We start from the raw sequence: 13,258 nt of genomic DNA, 5'->3' as shown, positions 1-13,258 counted from the left end.
ACTGGGACTATACTGGGTTTAACTGGTAGTTACTGGGACTATACTGGGTGAGGTTGTTTGGTCTTACTGGTTAATTGTAACTTCCCTGAGTGTGTATTTAACCAGTGACTGAGTGAACCGGTCTGCTGTCAGGTTCATACTCAGCAGCACAAACACACAAACAGACCAAATCAAAAGAAAGTTACAAAACGTTTCATGTAAATTAAAACCATCCTGAGGAATCTAATTCTTCAACTCTGGATTTAAAAACATTTAACGAGATGAATTTATTGGGTTATAAATCAGTGGCTTCACAGCACATGAATACCTTTCCTCTGGTTCCTGTTGGGACATCAGGGACAGGACACAGATGTCCTGAGGGCACAAAGAGAACACAAAGAGGACATGCAGGTGGTGAGGGAGTTTTAAAGTTAATTTGTTTTATGATCATTAACAATAATCAATAGATGTATGAAGATCTATGAGGCAGATGTTTGAATGAAACATCCATACAACAGAAGAAACAAACTGTTTACTGGCTCTTTGAATGAACAATTCAAACTTTAAAATAAATCTATTTTAAAAAGAAGCTTCAGTTTGAGATGAACTCATGAACACATGAAGTCATGAACACATGAACCTCCTCTGATCATTAATGAGGAGTTTAACACACACAGGAGGTCAGTCAGTTTCCTGTTGACAGACAGACAGGATCTTATGAAGCTGTTTGAATCTTGAGTTGATGAAGTGTGTCTGTGTGTGCTGCTCATGTTAATGACTCAAGTGTGGATGGGTTATTATAATAACTGAGTGAATGCAGAGTGATGCAGCAGAAACACCAGCTGGTCCTGGAGAACCTTCAGCAGCAGGAGGTGCAGTGACTCTGGTGACCTGAGGGGGGCAGCACTCACACACACACACACACACACACACACATGCACAGAGAGAGAGTTATGATGACGTCACCGTGTTCTCTGACTCAAGAGGAAAACACGACAATAACAAAATGATTAAAAACATTTTAACCATCAAATAATCTGAGTTTGATGTTTCTTATTAAACGTAAGGAGCTCAACACGAGTCACTCCGTAGTTACTTATTTATAAGAATCAATGTTCAAATCATGTTTATGTTTGACTGAAGACGGAAATTAAATCTAAAAAACAGTGTTTGTACAACCTTAAAAAGTGTGCGTTTCAGTGTGTGTGTGTGTGTGTGTGTGTGTGTGTGTACGAGGAGTTAAAGGGAAGCACAACACTGTACAGATGTACACACAGTTTATTATTTAATATCTAAGGCAGTTGTTTATTTGTAGATATTAGTGGTTGTTTATTAGTTTTGGAGAGTTGTTGACAGTTTGCTCTTTAGATGAGAATGAGCATGGAGGAGGGTTATATAAGTTTACACTTCTTCAGTCTGTTGATGTTTTATTTGTTGTGTCTATTTTTTGTTTTGCTTGAAATAAAGTAAAAATAAAATGAAATAATAATCAGTAACCAGTATGATCATCTTTACCTCTGTGTAGATGAAACTTTCATTTCTGTTTCATGTTTGAGGGAATCATTTTATTTAAACTCTGATATTTAACTCGTCAGACACAAAGTTTAGCAACATGTTTCATCACAGGACGAATGTGACTCTGGATCATTGTGACCAACATTTATCTCTGTTTTTTAATGTTTTCACAAACTAAACTATTCCTGGAGAAAAGAATCATCAGCTAACAGATCAATGCGAGTTTGACATCAGTGATTTATCTGTGATTGTTATTTATAAACTTATAAGCTACTGATTATAACTGATGTCACTGACACTGTGCTCACCTACTTTAACTGGAGGAACATTTTCTTTTACTGTGACGGAGTATTGTTACAAAGTGGTGTTATTAGAAAAGGGAATAAGAGAATGAAATAAAAGTGTGTAAATATAAATCAATAAAATAAAGTAGAAATGAAATGTGCATCATGCCGCCATGTTTATTACCAGTGCTTTAGATATACACATTAGAATATTACAGTAGAGTATATATATATCTATATATCTGAGGCTGTGAGGCTGAACATGTGAATACAATATAAACATCAGTTGAATAAACAACAACACTGATATTTCTGCTGCAGTAAACGAGGTGAACATTATTGATCTGTGGTGTGATGTCATCATGATCATAATCATTTCTTGTATTTTTGTACTTATTTTGTAGTTTTTAAGTTAAAATTTTGACATCTTTGATCTGACTCTTTCCCCTGACTGCTGTAACACTGGAGTTTCTCAATTATGGGATCAATAAAGGTTTGTCTTATCACTGTTTCTGTGCTTGGATAACTGAACAGGAAGTGACGTTGGCCACAACAGAGGGAAGTTCCGGTGAAGAGGCTAACAGAGCTGCAGTGCACACGAAATGCACATGAAATAAATAATCACAGTGAGGTTTAGTTTTCGTCGTGTGACGGCACCAGGCTCGTCTTCAGACCGACGGAGAGCAGCCACACTCCGCAGAGATGCCTGAAAGTGAGTCCGAGCTCCGGAAGTCTGTTAGCTTGCTCATTATTAGCCTGCGTTAGCATCATGCTAACTGACCAGTTAGCATGATGCTAACTGACCTGTTAGCATGATGCTAACTGACCTGTTAGCTGATGAGACACAAAGCGGTTTACTAAAACAATTCTGCCGATTGAACTCAAACTAAACGCGAGTGTTAATGAAGCAGAGTCTCTTTGTTTCACCGTATAAACACTGAGTTACCGTCATGAGGTTCAGCTAGCTTAGCTTAGCTTATCGTAGCTCTACTCCTCTGCGGTAACATCACACCAAACTCCGTTCATATTTTTGCTAATTTAAAGCTTCCTCGCTCGGGCTGCAGAGACACAGAGCTGACAGGACGGGACTATATGATTTGAACAACAGAGGATTCATTCTTTACATCGGCTCCACTGCTACATCCCGTTAACATCCCGTTAACATCCCGTTAATCGCCTTTTATAATTAAATTGAGTATTTTGCAGTTACATGTAACGGTAGTGTAAAATCACACCAAGCTTCGTTTACAGTTGTGTCTGTTTAAAGCTGTATTGCTCCGTCTGTAGAGACACTGCTCAGTTTAACCATCAACAGCTGATTAAACACGCTCTAAACATGTTTATTCATGAAGCAGCGTGCTTTTATATTTCACCATATAAACACTGAGTTACATATATATATATATGTGTGTATATACATACACACACACGTGTGTGTATGTGTATGTATATGCATGTATACACATACATATAAACATATACATACATGTGTATATTTGTGTGTCTATATATATATATATATATATATATATATACATATATATAAAACACGTGATGATCTGATGAAACGAGCTGACAGGATGTGAAGGAGTTAAAATCGCGTGCAGCAGTAAAACGACACATTAATACATCAGAGGGAATAAGAAACACTGACTGTTGCTGCAGTGAGGCTTTAATGCAGCAGTTAGTGTCTGACACGGTGATGTGAGGCTGCGGCTGATCATCTGAACATTGTTCTGACAAATCACTCAAACAAAGTGTTCGTCTTTAACTCTGACTCTGTCTCCTTCATCAAACCTGGGTAAAGATCATTTTAGGAAAGTCATTTAAATCCTTCATCATTGACCAGATGATGGCGTCAGTGGACTCTCCTGTATATATCAGCTGAGCTGCAGCGCCCCCTGCTGTCACTAACATGTTGTCTCTGTGTGTTTCAGCTGAGAGTTACTCCAACCCTCTGGCTCCTGAGGGCCACGAGCTGGACGACCACAGAGCTGCTGCTCAGTCAGTATCACTGCACCTGTCTGTCTGTCTGTCTGTGTGTGTGTGTGTGTGTGTGTGTGTGTTAACCATGTGTTTGTTTCCTCAGGTCCAAACTGACCAACGATGACTTCAGGAAGCTGCTGATGACACCAAGGGCGACGCCCTCCTCAGCCCCGCCCTCCAAATCCAGACACCATGAGTGAGTGAAAAAAACACAGACGATGATGATGATGATGGTGATGATGATGATGATGGCTGAATCCAAATTTCCGCACTTCACGGACCTTGCAGGCGTGTTCACGGGAAGTCTGGGAGTGCTGAGGGCTCTAAGTCCACAATTCATTCAGTCCACAGGGGCCTCGAGGACTTTCAGAGTCCACTTGGGGCGCAGACTTCACCAGTTTAATTACCCACAATTCATTGCAATACGGACATGACAAAAAACACACACACACAAAACTAGGGATGCACCGAATATTCGGTAACCGAATATATTCGGCCGAATATTGCAAAAAAACACACATTCGGTATTCGGTGGAATAAGTTAAAAGCAAGGCTGAATAATAGCGGCGTGTTTTGATAACGCAATCAAACGGCGTGCCGTGACGGGCGGATTAAAATGTCGGCAGTGTGGCGATCCGTCCGTCACCGCACTCGTATTTGAGCGAGCAAAGTAGGCTTAAATCATTCAGCACGCTGTGCGAGCAGCCTACAGATTTCAACCAGCAGCAGAAACGAAAGGCGAATCCCACCGATTGTGGGTTGAACGGGGGTCACAGACACAGACAGTAACGTTAATGTATTCCTGTCAAATACGGCGGCCATCGGCTTAGCAGTGACGAAGAATTCTGCTCCAATAATATCCTCTTCTTGGTGTCATGACTGCCCAGAAGTACCTGAACAGCCGAGCCAGCCGAACACAGGTATGTGGCGTGTCAGAGGAGAAACGAGCCGTTCACATTTCTCTCTTTGTGGCAGGTAACGGTCCACAAACCTCACCGCACTTTAGGGACTGTTCTTTACTAATGAAGGGACTGTTCTTTACTTGTCAGGGGAGGAGGGGGGCTGGTTGATTCTTATTTATTTTATTTTGATCCCCCCTATGTTAATCACTTATTGATGCTGTTTTTGAAGTATGAATAAGTCAATAAGTAATTTATTCCATTGAAATATCATTGATGTATTATAGAAAAGTGATTTATCTTTTTATAAATGACAAAAGGCACATCTGCCTCATTTTCGCTGTGGTATCCTGATACTACTCAGAACCATGATATTTTCACTGGTATCGTACACTGGGTCCCAATTTTGGTACCGTGACAACACTAATCTGGAGGGTTCATCTGCAAAAACTAATGAACAACTAAACAACAGTACTCGATATTGGGCCAAGCGTTTAATATTATTCGGCTTCAGCCACAAATTTTCATTTCGGTGCACCCTTACACAAAACCACATATACTTATTATAAAATATAATATAGTGTTTGTGTTTAAAGTTGTGTAAGGGGCCTTCGTCTGCAACAAGTGGAAGATACCAAAATTACCAGCTAATATAAATTGATTTGTTATACAAATTATTATTATTATTATTATTATTATTATTATTGTTAAAACCATGGCCATCTGTGACACGCTGACAGCCATAGGCTAACACAAACGTCATCATAGTAACTTTTCACAATCACTGCCAAACTCACCTGTTTGTCTTGCGGAGCAAACGCCTGAATAACTAGGTCAGGTAAACAACCCTCGGCCTCCAGTATCTTGTCAGGAGTACAGCAATGACGTAGGCGAGTGCCGCAGTGATCACCGTACTCATGATGGTCTCTCAAATGTTCCCACGGAAACGAGTGAAACAGACTCCAAGCCTGTCTGTTAGCTCCGTCTATAACGCTGCCGACTCCCACTCACTGGAGACTCTACGTGATGACGGTGAAGACGACACATTACGTACGCCTGAAGGGCTCAGTCTGCAGGTCCAGAGGGTGGAGATTTGGACTCAGCTGAAGATCGTGTGACATGGTGATGAAGATGATGATGGTGATGATGATGATGATGATGCAGGAAGTGACTTGATGACTTTTTTTCCCCAGAATGCCCAGAGACTACAATGAGGATGAAGATCCTGCAGCAAGGAGGAGGAAGAAGAAGAGGTGAGAGAGTATTGATGATCAGTTTGTCTTATTGATCAGTTTGAATTAGAATCTGGTTTGTTGATTTTCACATCAAGGATTTTTTTGTTTTGTTTTATTGGTTCGCAGACAGCACAGATATGAACACAACAACAAACAAACAATAACAATATGTTTATAAATATATGTTATGAAAAATAATCTCCAGTGAACAGAGACAGTCGTCCAGAATGATGATTGTTATGTTTACACGCACGCCACAGCTGGAATTAAGTTCCTTTGATGCTGACACAGTCTGAGCGGATCATTGGTCTCATCTCAGAGAGTTTCAGTCTGGATGTTTCAGTCCGACACAGGAAGCTGTTACAAGTATTATTCCCACGGTCACGGAAAACCTGAAAAAGTCACCGAACTTCAGTCACATTTTCGAGGCCTGGAAAAGTCCTGACATTTTGTTGCATGTGACTAAGTTGTTCCATTTACATCTGAAGCTGTTGATGTGGCACGTCTCGAACACGTGACGTTTGTTTACAGTCCTGTTTGTTTATTTTCTCCCTGTGTTTGTGTCGCACTTCGTGTCTGCTCGCCAACTGAAATCATGTTTCAGTAGTTTGAATCTGAGATGTTTAAAATACATCAGCCAGTTTCTTTTTTTATTGTGATCCTTGAAAAGTCTGGAAAAGTTTTAAAACTTTATCCATGAAACTGTGCAGGACCCCGACCTGTACATGGAGAGGTCAACATGATATTCAGCCATATGAAGTACAGTCAGAGTGTTCTCTGGAGCCACACAGTGGACACAGGAGGTGCTTACTGCAGTCAGGAAACACCCCCTGACCCCTGCACTGAGTGTCTGTCACTGACATGTTGACCAGCGTCTCCCCAGTCTGTTCTGTGTGTGTGTGTGTGTGTGTGTGTGTGTGGGTGTGTGTGTGTGTGTGTGTGAAGGTGTGAGTCTGTTCATCGCTGCTTTAACTGGTTACTGATGTGTGTTGTTGCAGTTACTATGCTAAGCTACGTCAGCAGGAGATGGAGCGAGAGAGGGAGCTGGCCGAGAAGTACCGAGACCGAGCGAGAGAGAGACGAGATGGAGTCAACAAGGACTACGAAGAGACTGAGCTCATTAGCACCACCGCTAACTACAGAGCTGTGGGACCCACTGCTGAGGCGTGAGTACCGCTAATGCTAACAGTGCTAACAGTTCAGCTAACTACAGAGCTGTGGGACCCACTGCTGAGGAGTGAGTAGTGCTAATGCTAACAGTGCTAACAGTACAGCTAACTACAGAGCCGTGGGACCCACTGCTGAGGAGTGAGTAGTGCTAATGCTAACAGTGCTAAAGACTGGCAGTAATGATATTTGTATATCTGCACTTTATATATTTGCTGTGAGTATTTATACTTCGTATTTGTAGTTGATATTTGTTGTGTGTGCTTCAGTGATAAATCAGCAGCAGAGAAACGTCGTCAGCTGATCCAGGAGTCTAAGTTTTTGGGAGGTGACATGGAGCACACTCACTTGGTGAAAGGTCTGGACTTCGCTCTGCTGCAGAAGGTTAGTCTTCATGAGTTATCATTAGCGTTAATGCTACATGTAGCTACAGGCTTAGCGTTAATGCTACATGTAGCTTCACCAGACAAACAGCTGAAATGAGCTTGTGTGTGTGTGTGTGTGTGTGTGTGTGTGTGTTACAGGTGAGAGCTGAGATCACCAGTAAAGAGAAAGAAGAAGAAGACATGATGGAGAAAGTCCAGAAAGAGGCAAAGTATGAACCCAAATATAACCTGATTATAAACTGATTTATATAGTTTTCTTTATAAACTTAATTTTTTCTAAAACATTTGATCCATTTGACCTGTGTGTGTGTGTGTGTGTGTGTGTGTGTGTGTGTGTGTCTCTTTCAGGAAAGACGTGGAGCCGGAGGAGAAGATTGAGTTTAAGACTCGTCTCGGTGAGTCCGATCATCTGGTTTAACACTACCATTGTCATGATGATGATGATGATGATGATGATTCTTCAGCTTCAGACTGTGTGTGTGTGTGTGTGTGTGTGTGTGTGTGTGTGTGTGTGTGTTTGTGTTTGACCTCACACACTCACGCCATACAAGCAAAGAAAGGATTTTAAAAAAGTGTTTTAGTGTTATTGAGAAAAATGTATTTTGATTTTAAAAGTTTAAATATTTTGAGATAACAAAGTTTATTTGTGTGAAACTTTGATGTTTTGAAACAAAAAATATTTTATTAATTAAGTTGAAATATTTTGAGATAAAAATTGCAGTGTTTCAAGTAAACAAATATTTTGAGGAAAGAAGTTTGAATTTTATAAAGTGAATATTTGCAGTATAAAGTTGTGATATTCAGACAGAAGCTGTGATGTTGTTTCATGTTTAAACTCTTTACTCTGTCATTAAAGGAATATTCCACTGAAATCAGACTCTACAGAGCTCTGTCTGTGTTCCTCCTCCTCCTGCTGATGTATCTTCTCCTCCTCCTCCTCCTCAGGTAGGAATATCTATCGCGTGGTGTTCAGGACGGGTCAGGTGGAGAGGAACGAGCTCTTCCTGCCCGGCAGGATGGCGTACGTGGTTGACCTGGACGATGAGTTCACGGACACCGACATCCCGACTACTCTGATCCGCAGCAAAGCCGACTGTCCGAGCATGGAGGTATGGCCACGCCTCTCCTGTGACATCACGTTCATGTAGCTGACACTGATCCTCCGTCTGCTTGCTCTGAGTCTCTGTGGGTTATTAACATACTGACATCATGTGACGTCTCCGTGTCTCTCAGGCTCAGACGACTCTGACCACCAACGACATCGTCATCTCGAAGCTGACTCAGATCCTGTCGTACCTCCGCCAGGGAACACGACACAAGAAGATCAAGAAGAAGGACAAAGGTAACGTTACCTGCACCTGCTGTACTGTGACTCCTGCAGGAACTATACAAGTACTGTAGGTGTTGGTAGAGTCAGTGTGTGTCTGACACTAAGAGTTATCGTATTGCAAGACTAAAAGTTGCAAAAAAAAATTTAGACTGAAAGTTTTAAAATTAAAACTACACATTTAGGACTACATGTCCTAAAATTCTGAGATGAAAAGTTGTAAAATTTTAAGATAGTCATAAAATATTTTTGACATTAAATATAACATTGTGAGACTGAAAGCAGACTTAAGCTCGTACAATTTTTAGACTTAAAGCAACTCTTACCTTTCTTGCATTTCACACAGCACTTAGAAAAAGTGTGAAAAAAATATTTCAAATATTAAGACAGAAAGCCGTAAAAGTTTTCAGACTAAAGTTGTAAAATTTGTTAATTAAGGAGTTGTACTTTGGGACCAAAAGCTGCAGTGTTCAAAGATGAAGAGTAAGAAGTATTTTGTCCACTCTGTGGACAGACAGACAGACAGACTGTAGTTTATCTGATGAATGAATTCAGTTAATAAGTGTGTTTGTGTTGTAGGTAAACTGGATGATAAGAGGGCTCCTGAGGCTGATCTGAGGTCAGTACACAACAACACCACCAGAACTCTTCTTCTTCTGTGTCTCAGTGAAACTCTCCATCACAACTCTCCTCTTTGTGTTTCAGCATCTTTGAGGACATTGGAGACTACATCCCGTCCTCCACTTCGTCCTCCAAACCTCCCAAAGACAAAGACAGACACCGAGACAGAGAGAGGGAGAGAGACAGAGAGAGGGACAGGGACAGAGAGAGGGACAGGGACAGGGAAAGAGAGGACGACAGCAAGAGCAGGAGACACAGTTACTTCGAGAAACCACGAGGAGACGAACATCAGGTGAGACGGATGGACGGACGGGTGTTTGTCATTATTATTATTATCATGGTTATTACTGAGACTAACTAACTGTCTGTCTGTCTGTCTGTGTCTTTAGGTCATGGACGTGGACACCGGTAAATCACTTTATTTATTTCTTTTTTTAAAAACACCGAGTTCACAGTCTGAGAACAGACAGATGATAAAGAAACAATGAGTCGTTCCTGATGTCCTGTATGTCACATATATCTGTCTGTCTGCCTGTCTGTCTTGCCTGTCTGTCTTGCCTGTCTGTCTTGTCTGTCTGTCTTGTCTGCCTGCTTGCCTGTCTGTGTCCTGCAGGTCCTGGATCAGTCAGAGAGCAGATCAAGATGATCAATGAGAAGTTTGCAGGAGCAGCAGGCAGCCAGTGGCCAGGCCAGGAGCCATATCCTTCTGTAACTCAGCAGCTGATTGGTTCATAGCTGTCACATGTTATATATAAGCAGCCTCTGTGATGGAGATATATATATGTTTATGTACTTATATAACCCATATAACTCTGTAATATTTTAAACACAGGACAGGTGTAGCGTCTGTACACAGGACAGGTGTGTCTGTACACAGGACAGGTGTGTCTGCACACAGGACAGGTGTAGCATCTGTACACAGGACAGGTGTAGCGTCTGTACACAGGACAGGTGTAGCGTCTGTACACAGGACAGGTGTGTCTGCACACAGGACAGGTGTAGCGTCTGTACACAGGACAGGTGTAGTGTCTGTACACAGGACAGGTGTAGCATCTGTACACAGGACAGGTGTGTCTGCACACAGGACAGGTGTAGCATCTGTACACAGGACAGGTGTGTCTGCACACAGGACAGGTGTAGCATCTGTACACAGGACAGGTGTGTCTGCACACAGGACAGGTGTAGCATCTGTACACAGGACAGGTGTGTCTGCACACAGGACAGGTGTAGCGTCTGCACACAGGACAGGTGTAGCGTCTGTACACAGGACAGGTGTGTCTGCACACAGGACAGGTGTAGCGTCTGCACACAGGACAGGTGTAGCGTCTGTACACAGGACAGGTGTAGCGTCTGCACACAGGACAGGTGTAGCGTCTGCACACAGGACAGGTGTGGCGTCTGCACACAGGACAGGTGTGGCGTCTGCACACAGGACAGGTGTAGCGTCTGTACACAGGACAGGTGTGTCTGTAGTGTCACTGCAGTATTGGTCTTTAACCAGATGTTACTGGTTCTCAGAGGAGAGACGGCAAAGAACAGCTGGGAGATTTCTTTGGAGGATCCAACTCATATGCAGAGTGTTACCCTGCTACGTAAGACACACACACACACACACATACACACACACACTTAAAGTACATGCATCATTGAGTAATTATATCTGTTGTTTGTGTGTGTGTGTGTGTGTGTGTGTGTGTGTGTGTGTGTGTGTGTGTGTGTGCGCAGAATGGACGACCTGGCTGTGGACAGTGATGAGGAGGTGGACTACAGTAAGATGGACCAGGTAACTACAACTCCCAGCATGCATAAGAAGGGTCCTCTGGGTCTGTTAACAGTCCCTGTGTGGTAGTTAAACATGTGTGTGTGTGTGTGTGTGTGTGTGTGTGTGTGTGTGTGTGTGTTCCAGGGGAACAAGAAGGGGCCTCTGGGACGCTGGGACTTTGACACGCAGGAGGAATACTCCGACTACATGAACAACAAGGAGGCGCTGCCAAAGTACGTACGGTGTCTGTTCCCTGAGCTCTGACTGACAGGCTGATCTACTGAGGAATGTGATGACGATGAAGTTTGTCCCTGCAGGGCTGCCTTCCAGTACGGCATCAAGATGTCTGAGGGCAGGAAGACTCGACGCTTCAAAGAGACCAATGAGAAGGCAGAACTGGACCGACAGTGGAAGAAGATCAGCGCCGTGAGTTCACAGATAAAAGTCATAATAAACATGTCTGTAAACAGGAAGTAGTCACGAAATATGTTTTATTAAAATATATTTATTTTCTTTTTACAGTGTGAGATAAATTTACCTGATTTTACAGTGTGGGGTCTGGAGTAACTTTATGGACACTGAACTGTGAACACTGGTTATTATATCTTACGTGGGGAGAGTAGCTGTTACCATGGTAACAACTAACAGGGATCCAACAATAAACAATCTGTTTGTGTTTCAGATCATAGAGAAGAGGAAGAAGATGGAGGCTGATGGGTGAGTGTTTCCTGTTTCCTGTTATGTGTTCAGCCAATCAGAAGAGAGCGCGTAGTCCTCGTCAGTCCTGTCAGTGTAAACAGTAAACAATAAACAGTAAACAATGTGTTTGTGTTTCAGAGTGGACGTGAAGAGGCCCAAATACTGAAGACTGAGCTGTCGTCCATCAGGATCAGTACTGATCTGTTATTATCTGTTATTGATCTGTGAAGTGATGATTAGTTAAAACCTGTCCATCAGTCAGCGTCTTCAGCTTCAGCAAAATAATTTAAAGTTCAATAACCCGTCTGATCGTCTCCTAAAGTTATTGATCAGTTTGTGATATCTGATGTTATTGAAGCATTATTAATCAATAAAACTGTCTGATCTTATTTTGTCATTTGTCGTTTTCACTGGTTTATGACTGGTTTTACCCTCAAACCCCCTCAAACCCCTTATAATGCAAAGAAAACCCCTTAAGTCCCAAAGAAAACCCCTTATAATGCAAAGAAAAGCCCTTAAGTCCCAAAGGTGCTTCAGAGATGCAGTGACACGAGGGTTTGTCAGTGTTCAGAGTTCGATCCAGCAGCAGTTTGTAGAAACAAACATGACGATCGTCAGATTTTATATTTTCTTGATGTCGTTTTACAAACTGGAACAAATGTAAACTTCAGACTTTGTTTTCCAGACTCAGCTGATTAATTAATGAATTAAGGAGGTGTGTTTGTTCTAATTAAAGACGAAATCATCAGTGAACCTGGTGTGTGTGTGTGCGCGCGCTAATTAGTGTGTGTTGGTCTCGTTAAGACGCAGCTCCTCATTAACAGATCAAACTGTTTGTTGTTGTTGACGACACAAACATGTTTAACTCTCTGACAACAACTGGACGAATTAATCCTCCAAATTAGCATCAATGAGCTAATGAGTGTTTGTTAATTAGCCTCTGTGTGTGTGTGTGTGTGTGTGTGTGTGTGTGTTTTGACGGACAGCTGAACTGATGAATATGGAGATCTGTGGATGTTTGTTAAGATGCTAACGAGATGTAAACGAGCGACTAACGAGGCCTCAGAGCTCCGCCCCCCAGCAGCTCCAACAGGAAGTTGATTCTTCAACATCAAAGACAAAGTTTGACTGTTTTTGTTTTTGTCTTTAATATGATGATGATGATGATGATGATGGTGTTTATAAACATTCAGGACGAAGGTGCAGTGAAGTGAAACTCATCGTCAGGGTAACGATAAACATCGTTAATCCTTTAAGATGTGATGCAGCTTCCTGTCGTTCCTCTGGGTGATGATGTCATAGTTACATTTCAGGGACTGAAGCTTTCTTCATATGAACTGACAGACGAGCGGACGTTACCTGACAGGAGCACCTGCAGACAGAGCACCTGCAGACAGA

General features: G+C 42.1%; 1 protein-coding gene across 1 annotated transcript; it reads left to right on the top strand.

Moving 5' to 3' along the window:
* Window positions 1-2,326: 2,326 nt before the first annotated feature.
* Window positions 2,327-12,249, top strand: ik (IK cytokine). Its single transcript, XM_049592383.1, has 20 exons — window positions 2,327-2,490; window positions 3,716-3,782; window positions 3,868-3,960; window positions 5,857-5,916; window positions 6,897-7,064; window positions 7,335-7,449; window positions 7,590-7,660; window positions 7,800-7,846; window positions 8,397-8,560; window positions 8,685-8,793; window positions 9,358-9,397; window positions 9,484-9,691; window positions 9,789-9,807; window positions 10,013-10,097; window positions 10,908-10,991; window positions 11,125-11,182; window positions 11,306-11,394; window positions 11,479-11,587; window positions 11,844-11,878; window positions 11,999-12,249. The coding sequence occupies exons 1-20, from the start codon at window positions 2,481-2,483 to the stop codon at window positions 12,024-12,026; spliced, it is 1,659 nt and encodes a 552-aa protein (XP_049448340.1). The 5' UTR covers window positions 2,327-2,480; the 3' UTR covers window positions 12,027-12,249.
* Window positions 12,250-13,258: the final 1,009 nt, after the last annotated feature.

This window comes from Epinephelus fuscoguttatus, linkage group LG12 (genome assembly GCF_011397635.1).
Source record: "Epinephelus fuscoguttatus linkage group LG12, E.fuscoguttatus.final_Chr_v1".
NCBI lineage: Eukaryota > Metazoa > Chordata > Actinopteri > Perciformes > Serranidae > Epinephelus > Epinephelus fuscoguttatus.
Note: the sequence above shows the minus strand (reverse complement) of the source record. Positions and strands in the feature narration are given on the sequence as shown.

Bases quoted from the DNA above. Each gene is read 5' to 3' on its own strand.
- ik (XM_049592383.1), top strand. The intron at 3,783-3,867 runs GTCAGTATCACT...TTGTTTCCTCAG, and splicing joins GACCACAGAGCTGCTGCTCA to GTCCAAACTGACCAACGATG. The intron at 7,450-7,589 runs GTTAGTCTTCAT...TGTGTGTTACAG, and splicing joins ACTTCGCTCTGCTGCAGAAG to GTGAGAGCTGAGATCACCAG.